This window comes from Alligator sinensis, unplaced genomic scaffold (genome assembly GCF_000455745.1).
Source record: "Alligator sinensis unplaced genomic scaffold, ASM45574v1 scaffold647_1, whole genome shotgun sequence".
In the NCBI taxonomy this organism is placed as follows: Eukaryota; Metazoa; Chordata; order Crocodylia; family Alligatoridae; genus Alligator; species Alligator sinensis.
Window position 1 is genome coordinate 356,103 of NW_005842952.1, and position 20,386 is coordinate 376,488.

The 20,386-nt window shown below is 41.5% G+C and overlaps 1 protein-coding gene across 1 annotated transcript in view; it reads left to right on the forward strand.

The window, feature by feature from the left end:
• LOC102377934 (metastasis-associated protein MTA1) overlaps positions 1-20,386 on the forward strand; it is a 132,474-nt gene that overhangs the window by 6,963 nt on the left and 105,125 nt on the right. The window contains exons 3-5 of the mRNA XM_014526083.2: positions 2,179-2,272; positions 16,823-16,949; positions 17,116-17,179. Coding sequence (XP_014381569.1) covers positions 2,179-2,272; positions 16,823-16,949; positions 17,116-17,179 — 285 coding nt within the window. The remainder of the gene's footprint in view (positions 1-2,178; positions 2,273-16,822; positions 16,950-17,115; positions 17,180-20,386) is intronic.

Consider the following 20,386-nt stretch of genomic DNA (forward strand, 5'->3'; position numbering starts at 1 on the left):
GCTTTTCAAGCAAATCCCGGGACGTCATTCTCCCCTTGTACTCGGCCTTGGTGAGGCCGCAGCTGGAGTACTGCGTCCAGTTTTGGGCTCCACAATTCAAAAAGATGTGGAGAAGCTTGAGAGAGTCTAGAGAAGAGCCACGCGCATGATCAGAGGTCAGGGAAGCAGACCCTACGATGACAGGCTGAGCGCCATGGGGCTCTTTAGCCTAGAAAAGCGCAGGCTCAGGGGTGATCTGATGGCCACTTATAAGTTTATCAGGGGTGACCACCAGTATCTGGGGGTACGTTTGTTCACCAGAGTGCCCCAAGGGATGATGACTAGGTCGAACGGTCATAAACTACTACAAGACCGTTTCAGGCTGGACATAAGGAAGAATTTCTTTTCTGTCCGAGCCCCCAAGGTCTGGAACAGCCTGCCACCGGAGGTGGTTCAAGCGCCTACATTGAACACTTTCAAGAGCAAACTGGATGCTTATCTTGCTGGGATCCTATGACCCCAGCTGACTTCCTGCCCTTTGGTCACGGGGCTGGACTCGATCTTCCGAGGTCCCTTCCAGCCCTAATGTCTATGAAATCTATGACCATGGTTGGTGCAATAGGGTGTGTTGGCAGGGCGTGTGTATGCGTGGGCACCTTGCTTCCATCCTTGTGTTTGAAAGGGCTGGGCACGGTACAGCTAGTTGGTGGGCGCCACGGGCCAGATCTGGCCCACAGGCTGTATTTTGCCAGCCACTGGGGTAGATATTAGGAAAAACTTTCTCATAAGAAGCATAGTAAAGAGATGTGAGGAAAAACTTTCTCATAAGAAGCATAGTAAAGTACTGGAACAGGTTACCCAGAGAGGTTGTGGACTCCCCATCCTTAGAGGCTGTTAAGACCTGGCTAGACAAAGCCCTTGGGTAGGATGATCTGGTTGCTGATGATCCTGCTTTGAGCAAGGGTTTGGACTAGATGACCTCCCAAGATCCCTTCCAACCCTAATTTTCTAAGATTCTGTGATTAATCTATGGGAAGTTTTGCATACTGTAAAATCAGCTATCAAGAAGAAAGATTTAAGATCAGTATGTAACTGCCAGTGCAGGGGTGGTTTCCTTGCCTACTGAAATGGTTTCCATGAGAATTTTGCAGGAAGAGTGAAATTGCACAAAAAGGGCTAAATTATGTTCCCCTTGTATTTAGTGAACAGCACTTAAATCTAAAAATTAATCTCAATAGCATTGATAGGAATGTATGAAGTAAGACTACTTTATTGGAGAAAGGATAGAAAAATATGATCTAATATAACTTTCCCCTCATTTCTAGGTGAGGTCAATAGGCCAAGTGTTGGCAACTTTCACGATCAGTAGGCTACTGCTTGTAACTTAGCTGCCACTGCAAGCTGCCAGTCCCCTCTTCAGTGCCATAGCCCTCCCTGCTATGTGCTGGTCTCACACTCCTCTACACCGGCCCCTGCTTGCCATTGCCAACAAGTGCTGTTGATTTTTTTTTTTTCTGTCGCCAGTGACTGGGAAGCTTTGAATTTGGCAGTAATGCAAAATGAAAGCTGCAGTAGCAGAGCCAGAGAACAGCCTTTGGCATGGAGCAGGGAGGGCTGGGTTGGTTGCCTGTTGGACTCTTTGCAGGGTATTGGCAACATACAGCAGCAGAATGTACAGCACAGGGCAAAGGAAGTGCCTCCACTGCTGCAGCCACTGATCCCTGCTGCCATGCACTGGATCAAATCTCTTTGTAGGCTGTATTCAGTACCAAGGCTAGGCTGCAGGTTGCCAACTCTGGCACTAAGTGAAATCTTTGGTTAATGGATTTGGTTAATACATAAGGATAATGTATGCCCTTGGCACCTTTATTGTATCCCAGTTTGATTTCTCAGAAGTCATGTGTGTTTTTGATTTACTTTCTTTGTACTATCCAGAATGGATTTTGGGTAGACAAGAAACAGGGTTGGATCAATGATCTATTCTTGTATGACTTTTTTTCACTCTTGGAAAATTCCCTTGGATTATCTGATGATGACTTTTAATTTTCTGTATAAATGCATTGTTTTCACAGCAGTTCACACATTTAGCAGAGTATTTCTAGTCAAACTACCATACATTTCAAAGGGGGTCAAATTTAGTGGTTTGAGACCCAGGTTTTTATTAGCGTTCAAAAACAGTTTTTCTGTTTATTTTAACAGACTGCCAATGGAAACGTGGAAGCAAAAGTGGTGTGTTTCTATAGAAGAAGGGACATATCAAGTACCCTTATTGTACTGGCAGACAAACATGCAAGTAAGCTTTTTTTTTTTTATAAGTATTTTTTTTAACCATTAATTGATTCAAATTTCTAAGTTTGGATAGAACATTGGTGCTGTGGTGAGGCTGGATGTACTTTGAAAGTACAAAATAATTTTAAATTACCTTTTACAGGGGCAGCTTTCCTACTATGATGTGGGATTAACTCTGAAAGAATCTGGGGCAAAATTATGTTAGTGCAAGTGTAGGGTGCCCATAGATTAGGTTGGGGTAGCCGTTTGCTCAGTTCAAACAGATTATTATTAGCTCCATGACAGTGGCAAAGCATAGACATAATACCCTTAAGCTGGCTACCCTGCCTGTCATTTTGCCTGTCATTATTATAATTTACATAGGTATACAAAACCAAATTATGGTAGTATATGTGTGTTATATGTCCAGGACCTGTCTCTAGTTACTTGATCGCAGTTTCTCATATTTTGTCATGAGATATTATAGTCCTTTGTTTATATTGGTGTTTCCTGAAGAGAGTATGATACACACTTTCTACTTCGTGGAGAGCAAAACTTTTTTTTAAAAAGAAAAATGTGAGAAGGTGCAGTATCGAATGCAACAGTGGGCTGTTGCTGCTTCTATTATTGCATGTAACTGCATATTTCAGAGATGTTCATGAATGTTTCTCTTTTTATTAAAAAGAAAAAAAAAAGACCTAGTTAAACTACAGCTCAAGTATAATGAGCAATTGGAAGAAGCTTTTTTTTTTTTATAGGAGCTTCAGCTAAATTGCAGATCTTGAAAGATCTTGTGTTATATTGCTGTCAGTTGCATTCAACTGTTTCTGTCTTTTAAATATAATATTATTTTATGCCATCAGATACTTAGCATGTCAGAATTTATGAGCATTTTCATATAGTTTCAGTGAGAACTTGGCATTCGTGCATATGCTGGTACCAGTCAAATCAGCAGAGCACAAATTGTCTTCATTTGCTAGAAAAAGTACATCAAATATTTTGGAATTCCTTAAGACAGTGTAAGTTTAGTGAGAAAAATACAAATTGGATATCCATCTGCATAAGTTGCAGTCAAACAGACATCACAGAGAATGTTCATGAGTAGTAAAGCTCTTGACTTGTGAATTTTCTGATATACTACAGTGATTGGCTGCATTGTTAGGGCAATTAAAGTAGATGACCTATGGTACAATGAGATACCATGAGTGGTGCATCTGTCTCCAAAGGAAGAAAAATAATTTATTAAATTATTATTTAGATTTTACATCCCATCTTATCCAGAAGATTCAGGGTGGCTTACTAGAACAGGTAACAGCCCACAAGATAGGAAGCAACAATAGCAACCCCAAAGTATTGACAAAATCGATAATATGCATAATGTAAAAGGAAGAAAATGTAATTATTTGGGATAATTGAATTTATAATCTATTAGTTAATAATGAAGCAAGTGTAAATATGTAAGAATAAGATAATATTTAATAATGTAAGTTCATCATAGTTCAGCAAAAAAAAATGTGTAGGTAAAGGGTATTGTGTTTTGGCCCATATATTTAAAGGCTTTTTATTGTTCTGCACTCAAAGGTGGGAAAAGATATAGGACTTCAGTATGGCATACCCTGATTTGAGAATGTAACCGTACAACTTCACTATTTCTTTTTAGTATCTGTATTACAGAATCTGACCTGTACATACTGTATAGCTTTTTGCTATACAGTATGTATAGCAAAAAGTATGTATGTAATCTAAACAATAGATTTTTGCTCTTTTTGGTATTCATTGACTAGATGCATTATAGAGGTGTAATGTTTATCCTTATGAGTTGCATTTTGCTTTGCATTGCAGTTTTGAGCACTGCCATTGTGCCACTGAAAGGGCCTGGCAAAATTAGACCTGTATATGCTCTGTGCCTTCAAAATAGTACTCTTATATTGTCTGTAATATGGTTTCAATGGAGTGAAACTTGTGCTCATATAACCACATCTTGGTACACATTGTTATATGGCACCAAGATGAGATTTGGCTGTTTTGTATATTGCTTTTGGTTGCAAAAGAGTGAGCTTTTTTGACCTGTTTTCACTACCACAACAATTGTGTTGCTCAGGAATGCTAAAGCTTAATGGACGATTCCTTGCAAATGGGCAAAGTGAATATGTTGACTCTTTTTTTTATGTCTCAGTTCAATAAGTCGGTAAACGAAGCAGGTAAAAACAGTTCAAAGGTACACTCTCTCTGAAGAAGATAATAAGTCTTGCATTTAACCAGCATAGCCATTTTTTTGAAACTTCAAGTACAGATTTCTTTTGTTTCTTTGTGTTATGAAATGAAGCATTTTGATACAAATAGAAATGATTGCTTTACTTTCTTAGTTATTTGAACAACCATCTAGAAAATCCCACCATATAGAGCAATCCTATTAATGGAAACATCACAGAAACTGAGACTATCTGTTGACAGTTTATATTTTTCTGTTAACTAGAATCTTTCTGTATTTGGTGCAAGTACAAATTAATTCCCAGAAAATGTCCTCTACTTAATTCAGACAGACTCTCTAACAAATCCCTGTTGGGTTGAATTGAGTGGCTTCAATTGCCTTTTTATGAAAAAGTAAAATTATACTTTTGGATAGCACTCAATGCTTCTAAACATTAATTGAGAATTGAAATATGCTGTTAGAAAATACTGTAATCTGCATGTTATAATGAAATTAAGTTTTGTAGGAAATTAGGATTCTGAGAGACTTGCCACTATCACTGGTTTTGAGTTCACTGCATAATGATCTCTTTTTATAAAGTGTCCTGCTGCCTCATTTTGATGCATTTGCAGTAGATGTACGTATGTGCATCACTGATCTTTTAACTGCCTTTGTTCAACTGATTAATGAAGCTGTGTGACTGCAGATATTTCTGGACTCAAAATACAAGGCTTCATAAGTGTAAGTCTACGATGGATGCCTTTATTTTAGACTTTGAGAGAATCAAATAATGGGTAAATGTATTGGGCATTTGAATCTGATGTTTTTTCAGTACTGCTATATATTTCACTAAAAATTGGTGTTTGACAAGAGATGGAGGGAGAGAAAATTATTATATGATATACAAGCAAGTTAATATGAAGTAAAAAAAATGGGAAACAGAATTTTCCCTTATTTTATCAGCATAATCCATTAGACAGTAGACAGTTGTACCTGATCTATGCAGGTTGACTTGTGTTTGATCTTTGAACTCCCAATTTTTGCCATCCGATAAAAAGCTTATTTGGGGCAGCCTGTAGACCCTTTGTCAGCTGTCCATGGCTGACTAGCATACATTTACCAACACTTTTTAGTTTCAAGACTTCTTGGTCACTTCACAAATTACTTAGTGGAATAACGCAATCTGGGTCTGAAATACATCAACCTCAGAAGTAGAAACAGGTTATTGTTCAGCAGCCTTACAGCAAGATCACGCAATGGTATAAGACAGGCAAAGAATAAATATCCAAATAAAAGTGCAGGAAGAACATGGGAATTGGAACACACATTTTATTTTATGTAATTTATTGAGATCAGCATAGTAAGGATTAGATACTATGACTGACAAACTGTAGATGGCAAAACCACTTAAAGTAGTGAACTGTTTCTAGTCAAAAGATTCTTTCGCTAACCATTGTCAATTTGTTATCCACTGGTAACAATGGTCAAAGACCCAGCACTCTATTTATGCTAACCCATGGAAAAACAGGAGACATGCTTGGTTAACAGTAGTGCATGAGGTAGCTTGAGTAGCTTTGGACAGTTTTGCTATTTGCTTTCAGCAGCTGCTGTTTGTATGTCAGGCCTGCAAGTCAGCATATTTTTAGAAGTGCTGAAAATTCTAAAAATGAGCATCTTGCAGTAGAATAATGTCATTATCAGGTTGGCATGAAGGTGCCTCAGATCTGCTTGTCTAATGAATAGTTGACATTATATCGGTTTTATACCCCTTGCAAGGTAGAACTCTGTCTGTGTGTCTTGGGTCCAAGGTCTTGGTTGGTTCATCTTTCCCTGCACCCAAATTTTGGACATGTCCAGTTCATTTTTTCAGATCAATCTAAATTAAGAATTTGTCATTACAAGAAAGCCTTGAAATATCCTAAGAACTTTAAGTGAGGGCAGTGTGTGCATCTTCTAGAGTTAAACTGGAAGTGACCATGCTGTATTAGATCAGTACTCCATCTACTCCACTTTGATAATATCTAATACCAGCTGCTGAAGAGGAGGGGCAAAAAACAAACAAAACTCGTGTGTGTGTGTGTGTGTGTGTGTTCTCACTAGGATAAGATGCAATGGTTTACCTGTAACACCTGGGGCTTTTAAGTTTATCGACTTCATACTTAGAAATAAGGTTAAAACCTACTATATCATCTAGCTTTTGCAAATGTAATATTTTGCAATATATCTTCTAAGATTTTAAAGTCTAGTTTTAACAGTACCCAGAGATGGAAGTTTTGTGATTTCACTTAGGAGGCTATTTCACAAGTTAATAGCATTATCTTTTTAAGTGCGTATTCCTGATGCTTAATCTTAATGTTCTCTTACTTTATTTTCTTAATAATTGTAATAAGTCACAAGTCTATCTCCCTTTTTTATCCTTGTTAGACGAAGTGTACTCTGTTTTTTAAAAACAAATACAACCCTGTCATCTTGAATTTATATATTTTTAATATTTTTTGGAACTTTTTCCTATTTGCCAAAAGTAACATAGTACCTGGGGTATAGAGAAGGGATTATCACGTCCAGTCTTTCTTATTTTATTTTTATTTTTATTTTTTAAATACGTAGCCCAACATTGCATTGATCCCTATCATGTTTTTGTAGTGTCTAGTGCTCTTGCGCTGAACAAGTATTGATGTTTAATTTACCACCCACCAATGCTGGGTCTTTCATAATTATAATTTCCACTTCTTCAATTGAGTACCTGCATTTTTTTAAATTAATTTTCCCTGTATGAATTAACGTTTGCTTTTTCAAAGTGATTCTCATTTTTTGCATCCAAATGTTCCATCTGTCTGAATTTTTCTAACTTCATTAGTGTTCACATTTTTTCTAGTGTAGTATCATCTGCAGACTTTGTTTGTGTTACTAATGATTTGGTCTTCATATCCTTAACAAAGAGGTTAAATAACAGTGGACTCAACTCATTTCCCTGCACCGCTCTGGACACTTCCCCAAATTTGATTAATTACATGTTGCTCTATGTGAAGAGTTTTTGCCTTGTATTCTGTCTGTGCATATTCCTAGGCAAACCAAGAAATTAATTTTAAAATAAAATTTATGTGGTAGTGTATCAAATGCTTTGTTAAAGACCAAATATATTGCATCTGTTGTGCTCCCTAGTTACTTGCTTTGTAATTCAGTAATAAATGCAGTCAAGTTTGTCTGGCAAGATTAATTCATTAAAAGGCTGTAGTGCCTGTTCTTCGTGGGTCGTCATTCACTGCGAATTCAATTCAGTCCGCTTACAGAAAGCCCAAGCAATCAAGCTGTATGAGGGTAAAATGTACGTGTACCTCCCAATCTGTGGCCAGCGTCAGCTCTGTTATAATTCCTAGTCTGAAACTCAGACCTTTCCTATGTGCCCGGGATGGTAAAGATGTCTTTTTATGGCCATGAACCTGCAGGCCAAACCTGCAGAGCTGTAGTGTGGCCCTGGGGGCCTTATTTTCTTAAACACACCTAAGGTTTTCATTAATCAGGTTTTATGCTTTTCAGTATTCGAGCATATCTCGAGCAGGGAGGCAAAGATATTTGCATACAGCTTTTTTTTTTTTTTATTCTCCATAATGTTCCTACCCACTTGTCCTCAAAAGCTTTAGCAATTTTTTTTGTGTGTTCAGGGTTTTTCTTTCTTTCTGTTTTGTTGCCTTATGCAGTGTCTTAGAAATTGTGTGGCATTGTGCCTTTTTATTTTGAAAACCTGTGCACAGCAGGGCTAGCACAGAAAGAAATGTGCTTTATAGTCTCCTTGTTTTGTTACAAAAATGAAGCAAGCAAATGAAATGCTCGTTGGATGACATTCTTGATTAAAGGTGAAGAAAATTGCAGTCTCTGAGATGAGACTTGTTTTGCTGGTGGGTGGCTTTGTTTTGTGTGCGTGTGTGATGGATGTAGTTGACATGTAGCAATTGAGGCATGTACATTATTTTTAATGTGAATTTTTAAAACACATGAAAGGTATTGGGGAAAAACTTTGCATGACATCTCTTTTGCTTTAAATGGTGCCTTATTAGTATGACAGTAAAGGGCTTTTGGAAATTAGAGTTGATTTCTTGCTTTCAAAGCACACTCAAATGTAAGCATGGAGGTCTCTTCCCAAGCTTTTTTTTGTATTATAATTTTATAACCACTAGTTTTCAAACCAGCTATCCTATGACTTGCTGACTTGCGTGTGAGTTACTGCTGGTATATTTATTGTAGGTTAGCAGCCATGTTATTAATTTTCAACTAAAGCAGAATCCACTTCAATGAATAAATTACAAAACCATGAAACTGTCACAAATGTAAATTCTGTGTTCCAGTTACTAGGAAAGTATTAAAATGTAAATGCATGCTGCTATGTGTTTAATAGCTTATGTAGTGTCATAAGTATTGTATGTCCCACTCCTAGTTTAATTATGCTGCTGCTTTTTTCTTCCTCATTGGGCCAGTTCACTTAAGGGGTGTATAACCTATTGAGTCTTGTGTCAGCATAGTATAACAAAGCATCTGTTTGTATTTTATTCTGAACCTGAGAAGAACATTTAATTTCTCTTCTTTTCTTTGGCAGAATATTCTGTTTAAAACCAGTGCAGTTTAACACTTTGCAAAAGGAAGCTATTCCCTTTGCGTTTGCTTTGATTAGGGATAACTTTGAAGGTTATAAATGATTAAGCTTTAAGGATATGATGGATATGATGTGTGTTTCTGTGTTAATCACATCTGTGCCTGTAAATTTTGTAGTGGGTGGAGGAGTGTTTCTTGGCTACGAGTATTGGAGTAAGCTGCAAGCATAAGTCTGCTCTTTAAGAGTAGCAATGAAAAAGAATGAGTGTTTGTTATTCATATGCAAGGCTTTAAAGTTCAGTCTGTTGTGATCCAAAAAATCTTTCCATGCTCTTTGGCAAACATGGTAGCTAATTTTCATTCTCTGTGAGGAAAGAAATCTTATTTTTACAGCCCCTTGCCCTGTGACAAAGGCAGCAAAGTGGGCTAAGTTCTAGCCTGCAGTTCCAGTGGGGAGCGCTTTGCAGGGTTAAGTGTGGGCACGGTTTACTGTAAATAATAATTGTAAATTAGAGGTGCGCTGATGCATTGATCCATATCGTATCAGCACCAATGAAAAGAAAATTGACAGTATTGGCATTTGGCTTTTTTTCGCCAATGTGGCTAATAATGTCACAGATAAATGCTGGGTGCATGTGTGCAGCCACACCATGCAGGTGGCCAGGAATGCAACCTGGTAGCTTGGAGAGCAGCGTCTGGCCGGTAAGTCTGTTGGGGGAGAAGGGGTGTGTGTGGTGGGGGGGGCAGATGGAAGCCCCCACGGTGAGGGAGGGAGTGGGGCTGGGGCAGTGGGCGACTCTTGGGGGGTAGAGAGGTGGGAAGGGGAGCGGCTCCTGCCACTGCATGCACCCCAGAGGAGCCACGGGGCATGTGCCCCCCAAATCTGTGTGCAAGGTGAGGGCAGCCTGCCCGTTGCGTGCTTGGGGCTGGGGACTTTGCCGGGCTCTTCCTAGTGGTGGGGGCTGGACCAATGCTATGCTCAGGGCGGGAGGGGGGCTACGGTGAATTTTGGGGTAGCTGTAGCCCACCCTGTAACCCTCCTTTCCAGCACTGCTGCTGGCCCATCCTGAGTGCAGCCCTTGCCTATAGGAGCTTTGTCCTATGTCCTACTCCACTCTGGTTGGTCAGTGCCTGCCCCTGCTCCATTTCCTCCCTCACCGTGGGGGCCTCAGTCTCTCCCCCCATGCCCCTTCCTTCCCCTGTGCCCTTTGCCCCCCACAGACTTACTGGCCGGATGCTGCTCTCCAAGCTGCTAGGTTGCATATCGGCAATCGGATCAGTATTGGCTGATTATGACTTGTTAATAATCAGTGATTGGTATTGGCCCAAAAAATCTTTATTGGTGTTGCATATCGGCAATCGGATCAGTATTGGCTGATTATGACTTGTTAATAATCAGTGATTGGTATTGGCCCAAAAAATCTTTATTGGTGCGCTCCTATTGTAAATAGTTCCCTAAGTAGGACATCTATATGCCCTTTTCACCCCAGGGACAGATGGTAGTCTGGGCCTGGTAGCAGGGCCCAGACACTGTCCCCTTGATAGGTTCCTCATGACTAAATGTCTTACTGTATTGGGTGGCTATTGTCCTAGGCTGGCCATTGGTCTTATTTTATACTGGACCATTCTATTTTTAAACTTTGTCCCCTGTCCATTCCTAAATGAGGACCAGACTGCAGAAAGTCCTGTTTTCTCAGTTCATTGGTGAAAATGCATGTCAATCATTTGTCCTTGTGATTCTATTGGTTGTGCCTAGAAGTAGGGTGGTGTGTAACCCAGGAGTAGCAGGCTTCTGAGCCAGCTGGGGAAGGAGGGAAGGTGGTGGAAGATCCCAGAGGCTGGTCCCTCTGCACCTGCAAGGAGCTGTGGCTGCAGTGCACGTGCAGGCACAGTGAGAGTTGAGGCACTGTTGCATGTCTGAGCTCCCTGACCCTGGGCTGCGTGTGTGTGGGTGGGCCCGGGTCCCAGGTGCTGCTGAGCTGCCAGGGCTGGGCAGTTGGTTTGCGCACACACCCCGTTGCACTGCCTCAGCACAAAGTAACGGCTTTGAGAGTAGGTGGGTGGATCATTGCATTTGTATCTGCTGCAACGTCCGTGGGACTGAGAGGAGGCTCTTGTCACCATCTTCACACCCACAGAGCAGCCCAGTGAGACCCTGAGGTGTCCTGCTGCATGGAGAGGAGGAGCTTTGGGCAGCAGGGCCTCTGGGCTCCTGGGTGGCTGAGCCAGCTCAGTAAGCCATTATTTCTCCTCTGGGACAGGCAATCCTGTTTGTCTGCTGAGGAAGGAAGGGAAGGTCCCACCAGGCAGCTGGCTGCACTGCCACAGGTATCCAGCACCTACTGACTCCACTCGGCCCAACTCTGACTAGAATATGGCCAGGGCAGATGACCGGGTGCCCAGTGTCTGTGCTGAATGCTGACGGGGGGAGGTGAGGTCCCTGTGCAGTGCGTGTCCCTGGCTCCCAAGCATGGAGCTGGGTTGGGGTGAGACCAGATGCCAGTGTGTGCATGGGGGAGGAGGTGCGGGGGGGCCCTAGGCTCACACCTGCTGTGCCACGTTCTCTCAAAGCTGGTCTGTCTGCAGAGAAGGGCAGAGCCATGGGATATGTGAAACCATGGTGCAGGGGGAATGAGGTGAGGCTCTCTGCTGGCTGAACTGCAGAGGCTCACAATTTTGCTGCTAATCTTGGCACTTGCTCTCCCTCATTTCACAGGGTGCTATGGGTTCATTGCCATAGGGTTCCTGGATGGAATAGCAGTCTCTTGTGGTGGCTCCACCCCTTGCTGCTGATTGGCCATGGGTGCCAGTGGCCCCACCCCTCACCACAGATTGACCAAGGGGACTGGTGGTCCTACCCCTCACCAAGGGGATGTCTTGTATTCTGGGAATCCATCAGTGGCCATCTTGTCCCCAGGTTATGACTCTAATTTTGTAATTGTTTGGCTACAAGAGTGGCTGGCTGAGCCTGAGGAAAGTGAGTGGAGCTCTGAGGGGGCGGGCAGAGAGAGAAGGTCTCATGGTAGGCAGAGAGGAGAGAAGGTCCCACAGCAGGCAGAGTAAAGTCCAAGTGAGGACTGGGGAACTGGAATGGCACAATAAAGACTGTTTTGAAGCAGCTGTACTGCTTGGGACATCAGCACTCTGATATCCTCTTCTTTTAAAGAAGCAAACACCCTCCCTCCTTCCCAGGAGCTGACTAGAAAAGAAGGAGCTCCCAGAGGTGGGGGTACTACAGATCTCCAGGGAAGCCAGGGACTGAGAAGAGCCAGGGTCCCAAAGCCAGAGCTTTCCCCCTGTGAAGCTACACTGGGGCTGGATGCAGGGGGCTCTTAATAGAGGGAGACCAAATAAAGCTGCTTTTTGGGGGAGCTCCAAAGAAGAGCTTTCCCCTTCCCCAATGAAAGGAGCAGGTTGATATATATCTTTTTTTGGTGACATCCCCTTTCCTCAGGAGAATCATAGCCTGGAAGGGACCTGCAAGATCAAGTCTGGTTTCCTGCCATAGGCACAAGGTTATTGGGCTCAACAAGGTGATTATCCATCCTCCTTTTGAACACCTCCAGGGATGGTGACCGCACCACCTCTGTTGGGAGTGTGTTCCAGATTCTAGTTACCCTTATGGCAAATAAGTTTTTCTTTATGTCTAGCCTAAACTTTCCCTCTTTTTTTAGCTTGTGCCCATTGGTCTTTGTCCTCCTAAGGGGTGCCTTCCTGAAGAGTTGCTCCCCTAGATCTTGGTGCTCACCCTTGACATACTTGTAGGTAGCTATTAAGTTGCCTCTCAGTCTCCTCTTACTCGGACTGAACAGGCCCAGTACCCAGAGGCTCTCCTCATAGGGCCTATCTGCCAGGCCCCTAATCATATGGGTGGCCCTTCTCTCTACCCTCTCAAGCTTATCCACATCCTTCCTAAAGTGGACACAGTACTCCAGCTGTGGCCTCACCAATGCTGAATAGTGAGGGAGGAGCACTTCCCTGGATCTGTTGGCAACACATCGGCCGATGCATGCCAGAGTGCTGTTTGTCCTGCTGGTAACCTCATTGCACTGTTGGCTCATGTTCAGCTTCCGGTTGATTGTGACCCCCAGATCGAATTCAGATTCTGTGCCAGCCAGTGTACCACCACCCATCGTGTAGTTATGGTTCTTCCTACCCAGATGCAGAACCCAGCACTTTTATCTTTTAAACCTCATCTGATTCCGTTTAGCCCATAAACCAGTCTGTCAAGTTAATTCTGGATCCTTACCTTGTCCTCTCATGCGCTTGCATTTCCCCACAGCTTGGTATCATCTGCAAACTTAAGCACTGAGCTTTCTACCCCCTCATCCAAGTCATTAATAAGTATGTTAAAGAGCATTAGTCCAAGCACCGATCTCTGGGGAACATCACTGGAGATGGTCCTCCAAGTTGAGGCCATCCCATCGATTACAACTCTGTGGGATTAGCCTCTAAACCAGTTGTCTATCTACCTCACTGTAGACTGGTCTAGGCCAGTACCCTCCAGTTTAATTGAGAGAATCTCATGGGACATAGAATCAAAGACTTTACTGAAGTCTAAGTAAATGATATCAACCTCATGTCCCTTGTCCAACTGGTTAGGTACCTGGTCATAAAAGGACACCAGGTTTATCAGGCATGATCTACCCTCAACAAAGCTGTGCTGGTTGCTTCTTAATACCCCACCAGTTACAAGCTTTTAATTGATGGGCGTCCTTAACAGTTTTTTTTTTTTCAAACATTTTTCCCAGGACCAAAGTCAGACTGTTGTTTGCAGGGTCATCCCTCTTCCCTTTCTTAAAAACAAGTACCATGTTGGCCCTCTTCCAGTCATCTGGGACCGACTCCCAAGTTCCAGGACTCTTTGAACAGCTTCACCAGAGGCCCTGCTATAAACTCAGCTAGTTCTTTCAGGACTCTGAGATGCAGGTCATCTGGCCCAGCAGATGTGAAAACGTCCAGATGCTCTAAGAGTACCCTTACCTGTTTGGGACTGATTTCATGTGGTCTGTTGTCTTCCCCATATTCCCTGGGCCTCTGGACAGGGGAGCAGCTCCCATTGGATTTCAGGAATACCGATGTGAAGTATGTATTTAGGAGCTCTGTGTTTTCTTGGGGATCAATTGTGGCCTGCCCCTCCATATTCAGTAGGGGTCCCACAGTGGAGCTTAATTTTTTTCCCCTTTGCTCCCTATGTATCTATAGAAGGACTTTTTGTTGTCCTTTATTTTAGTTGCCAGCTTGATCTCCATACCTGCCTTGGCTTTCCGTGTCTCATCTGCAGACCCTGGCTATATAAGTGTACTCCTCTCTGGTTGCTGAACAATTTTTTTCCATTGCTTATGTGCTTCTTTTTTCTTTTTCAATAGTTACCTAATATCCCTTTTGAGCCAAGCGAGTCTCTTGGCTCCTTTCCTGCTTTTTGACTGCATGAGAATGGTCTCTTTTTGATCAGTAAGAATTGCCCCCTAGAAGAAGCAGCATCATTTCTAAACTCCCAAGTTGTCCGGTTGCTAGTGGCAGAGGGCCTCTCTAACTAGACTACTGAGTTTGCCAAAGTCTGCCCTTCTGCAGTCTAGGCTTTATGTTCTTCTAACTGAATTCCCAGCCTTTCAGTGGATGGTGAACCTAATTGGATCGTGATCACTGTCGTCCGGAGTACCTCCAATCCTCAGGTCATCAGTAGCTCCCAAGAAGCTGGCTGACCTGCTAGAACTGGCAGAATAGTCTTCCCCACAGATGTCAGGGCAGCTGAAGTCAGCCATGACAATCAGGTCTTTGGTGCTGGCTGCCTCAAGTAAGTTCCCTGGAGAGTGCCCCATCCCTCTCTTACCACCAGGTCTCCCTCTCCTGAACCCCCCTTGTATTTTGATCCAGAGGATCTTCTTCCTTACTCCAGTATTAGAAGCCATGCCTCTTTAAAAAGTAGTTTAGCTCCGATTGCTGTATCTGGTATAAGTGAAAGATCTCTCTGTAATGACACAGAATCTTGGGATAATTCTTCCCCACTGGGATACTGCTTGGATTTGTCGTTGTTTTTAAACAAACTCCTTTGTGTGTTTGTGTGGTTGGAGTTGATCTTATGTACTTCAAGAATAATCTAACATGTTTGCAGAATTGGAACAAGCATACGCAGAGGCTGAAGAATGAATGATTGAAATGTAAAATTGGTTGCGACTAAGAGATGGGATAAAGCCAGGGAAAAGCCAACTATTTGCAATCAACACTTTTTAGCCAGGTTGCTGACAGGCATTTAGCTGTTTTTTATTCCCCCACCCCCGCTCTTGATTCTGCTCTGTGACTTGTGATTGGTGCAAGCAGAATGATGAAAAGCATGAGACTTGCTGCTACCTTGAGTTGAGTGCAGCCCCCTCTGCCTTCTGCTGATTTGGTAGGAGAGAGATTTAAGTCTTCCACTCCCTGGAAGAGGAGACCACTATGAGGTATAGCAGCCCCATCTATTGGGGAGCAGAAGAGGAAGTATAAGTATTCAATGTTGTGCCAGAGTATAGTGCATTATGGAAAAAGGCATCTGTAATATTTCAGGGGTGTATTTGGTAGCTGTGTTGGTCTCAGACAAAAAGACATACAAAAAACTAGACCTCTTGGTTCCAAAATGATACCTTTTATTAGACCAACTGGAAAATGGCAAGAAAATTGTCCTTTTCTGCAAGCTTTCGGGATCCAAGTCCCTTCGTCAGGCTCTGGGAAAGGTGTAGATGGTACAAGATGGTAAAAAGTCCCCGTAGGTAGGAAATAAACTTCATTTTTGCACAGAGGGAGCTGAAGATGGAAGTCTGTCCCTCTGGGTCCATGAGTGTCTTTGTGAGCTGTGTTGAGTAGCTCTTTGATGTGTTGTATGTCTTTTTGTCTGAGACCAACACGGCTACCAAGTACACCCCTGAAACATGAAAGATGCCGAATTTTAGTCGATTTTGGATTTTAAACTTCATTGCAGAACATCAAGGAAGGTGTTTTTTTTGCCTCCCTGCCAGCCATCTGACACCTCCAGGGAAGGAATTCTACCTGATCAAAACATCAAAGAGCTACTCAACACAGCTCACAAAGACACTCATGGACCCAGGGGGACAGACTTCCATCTTCAGCTCCCTCTGTGCAAAAATGAAGTTTATTTCCTACCTACGGGGACTTTTTACCATCTTGTACCATCTATACTTTTCCCAGAGCCTGATGAAGGGACTTTGTTCCCGAAAGCTTGCAGAAAAGGACAATTTTCTTGCCATTTTCCAGTTGGTCTATTAAAAGGTATCATTTTGGAACCAAGAGTTCTAGTTTTTTGTATGTCTGTAATAATGAGCACTCTTTTTAAAATTGATATACCTGAGAAAGTTACTACAGAACAACTATGGGAAATGAGTTGAAAGAGGGCAAAATCTGCTCTTTATATCTGCCAATTTTATTTTCAGTAGACAAGTGCACTTGTAGCAAACTTTTATGTGCGAGAGAAATGATTAGGTGGCTCTTGTTATTTGAGAATTGTTGCGTGTGTGTGTGTGTGTGTACAGTTGTACATGTGTGCCCCATGAGTCTAAGTGGCTGAATGTTGGGATTCTCCAGGTGATAAATTGGAATTTTTAGTCTGGTATTGAAGGATTTCTATTGAATTATCTGATTATGCAAATCCTCACATTGTGCTTATCTGCACAAAGCTTGGTTTTGTTTGTTTACAGTGGTTATTTAGGGTTTAATAAGGGTTGTGTATCAAGATATTCTGATTAGTCAGGAGGTACTATTTGCCAAGGTGCTGTTAAACTTCCCTCTTCTCTTTGTAACTAGGGGAGATGGAAGAAGAGATGGAAAACCCAGAAATGGTTGATTTGCCAGAAAAACAGAAGCATCAGTTAAGGCATCGAGAGCTTTTTCTGTCGCGACAGCTGGAATCTTTACCAGCCACACACATCAGGTAATTACTTCTTTTTATTCTTCTAGGATTCAAGAAACAGAATGTAATACTATACCCATATTCTTCTATGTGCAAAAGCTTTTACACAGAAGTTAGAGCATGACCATCCAATACCTAGCATAAAACCTTAAATGTATATTAATAAAACTTGATTTTTCTCTTTTAGAGGCAAATGCAGTGTTACCCTGTTAAATGAGACGGAATCCCTTAAATCATATCTGGAGCGAGAGGTATGAGCCCTTTTCTTTTAATTGGCAAAGTGTATCAGGTTATTTTGCTGCAGCTTAGTTCTAGAAATCCAGTTTTATATAATTAACGATTTTCCCTCCCCACATTTTTGATGGGGTTGGGGCATTGACAGAGTCACTAGAAAACGTTAAGCTCACCACAATTTTCAGGTTTTGCATTTTTTTGTCTTGTTAAAATTCTGTGACTAGCAGGTAAGGTTGTTACTTAGGTTCATGTGATACTCAATCACCTCCTCCTATAAAGAGAACCCAAATTTTTGTCAGTGCACCGTTCTGAAAGTTCAAAGATTAGAGCCAAAACTGATGACAAGAACTGAAATATATAATAGATGTTGCTGGAAGAAGCAGACGCATAATTTACCATATTATTCATGTTGTATAATGGATATTGTGAAACAGTTACTTAAATTTATCTGAAATAACTTAAAAAAAAATAAGGGTTTAAAGATTCAATTTAAAATGCCCTGTTTTTGGTGTCCTGTTTGATTCTCCTAAGGGGACCTGATATTTTTTTTTTCAGAAAACTCCCAGGTCCTTACCACCTGGAAATCTGGCCCCTTGGACTGGGCACTTAAAATTAATCAAACTAGTAATCACTATTGAAGATGTAGTTTGTGGGTCCTACTTTTTCTTCTATGTTTTGTGACTCTGAACTGTACAACTTTAATTTGTATTGATACCTTTACGGGCATTTATAATTGTTGACATTTATGAGCTACGTGCTGGTTTTGGTAATCTTGTTTGGCATTTGACCTGACACTTTAGGAGCTTTTTTGTTTCAGAGATTATTAGCAAGTTTTCTTTTAAATTTCATGTATATCAAGATGCAAATGAATTATAATGTTTCAGTATCACTTAAATGTTACAGTATATGTGCATATACTATTCAGTGGATACATCAAACACATCTGCAAGGGTGATGGGTTTTTTTTGAGAAGACTTAAGTATTGTATAAGAGAAAAAGTTGACTTGTTTAAAAACAGTAGGGCAACCAGCACTCCTTATCTTGTTTGAAAAATCAAAGCAGATCATTCTTGCAAACTGGTATCTTTAATCATCAGGCTTCCTTAAACATATTTCTGACTTTGGTAACAGTCTTGAGATTAAGATGAGCCTGGCATTCACATTTCAGGCATTTTTAAACGTCTTAATTATTAAATAGTCATGTTTCTTTCAGTAATTACAAATTTTCAGAGGGCACTGTGTCAGATGGGTTCTGTTGGTTTGAAGAAATGATCACCACCAAGTGGCCTTGGAGAAAATTCCAACTGTAACAAAAACTTAGTAAAACAAATTTTATTTCACAGTTTGTTAATGCCATACTCTTGCATAGTGTTCCTCGTCAAAATATTTCACTTTGCAAAGGAAGAGGCATAATTATCCACATGTTATAGATGGGCACACTGAGACAGAAGGGTGAGTTGCTGCACAGCCTGAGGCAGGTCAGTTCAGCTGCAGATCTGGGAGATGAACCAAGGTGGTCCCTGGCAAGTAACTTTCTCCTTTCTCACTGGGATGTTGAGCCAAGTGCCTGGGCTTGTGGTATATTTGTGTCCTTTTTATATTTATCCAGACATTTTGGGGGAGAAACTGCAATAAGGGAGAACATTTCCTGAGAGAGTTTTGTTGCTAAAAAGGTCCTTTCTGCCTTTGTAAAAAACACTGATAAGCATAGAGGGTAAAGAAGAGAGAAGGGAAGGTTTTGGAGAGAGAGAGAGAGAGAGAGAGAGAGAGTGTGTTGTAAGATCAAAGAGAGTGGAAAGAAAGGGAGACGACTTCTGTACATTCATGGGAGTTCCCTGTATTCATAGATCTACTTATCTTTCCTTCTTTCTTATTCTTTTCTTTTTCTCTACTCTTTAATAGTGGCTCCCATGAATAAAGGAAAAACAGTACTGGATATCTGGGATTGGGCCTCTGCATGTAGTGCTCATATGTGAGTTCAGACCCAAGGACTGTCTGTTCCATAGTGAATGAGTTGTGCAGGCTACAATTCTGGGGAGAGAAATGTAATGTTTTATTGTAAATAAAAATTGTTTGCTTATTTTACAAATGGGTATCTAAATTCTCTAGCCTATAAGTGTAGAACAACTAATTTATTGGCGGAAGGAAAGAAATGTAGAAAATACGTGAAGCAGGCTTGGGGCTTAGAATGTAAGATTCAAAGCCAAGGTTCAGGCTTCCATTTTTGGAAGTCTCGACCAAAGAACTTTTACAAATCCATAATTGGTGTCTGTTACAATTGACAGCAACGCTGGACATGTGCCCTGCTTATGCCCACTGGTGACATGCCCACCTCATTCCATTTATGCCAGGGGAAGGGATTGGCTGGCAAAATGTCAACAGAATTGGCTCTGCCAGCTAAGAGTTGCACTGGCATTGTTCTGTACTTGCCATCTTGCCATCTCTGGCTGCTCTAAGTAATGAATTTGTAAATATGGGCCCCTTCCAAGTCTGCCATGTATTATAATGTACTACAGTACTTGTAGTTTTGCTGGACAGTTTGCCTGAAAAATAATTACTGTTGTACTGGGTATGCTGTGATACTAGAGATGGGTACTATGGCCATGTAACACAAATAAAACACTCGCTGCATTTGTAACACTAATGTGCAAAGGAGAACCTCCTTTTTTTTATTTATGTGAGAACACATAGTCTTAAATGTAGCATTTTATAACTGAAGAAATGGTGAGCCTATTTCCCATGGACACTAAAGCTTCTTTATGCTGCTCTTGCATAAATTACTATTACACCCATTTTGAGTCTCCTTTATACTGACAGAGCCATGTAAAGAGACCTTCATGTTAACAGAAATGAAACCCAGAATTCTCATAGAGATGTCATTCTTTCTGGGCCTGATCCAGTGCCCATTCAAGTCGATATGAAGGCTCCATTGGTTGTGAATCAGTGTTGGATGCAGGCCCTTGTTCAGCAACAGCAGTGTGTTGTGTTGTGCAAGATGCAAAAGAAAGACTGCACCTGCCTTGGGGATTTTAAAAGTGGAAATAGTCTGCTTCCTTTGCAGTAGGAGATTGGGATTGAATCCTTGTCTTTAGGTGCAAGATAGATCTGTTTGCATGAGGCATTCTGACTAGCAAGCTCTCTCCATTTCACCAGTGTTGGTTTTGTTTTGTTGTTTTTTTAATCTAAAAAAGGCACTTTGACAATGGAGGAAAAATATAGTGCATC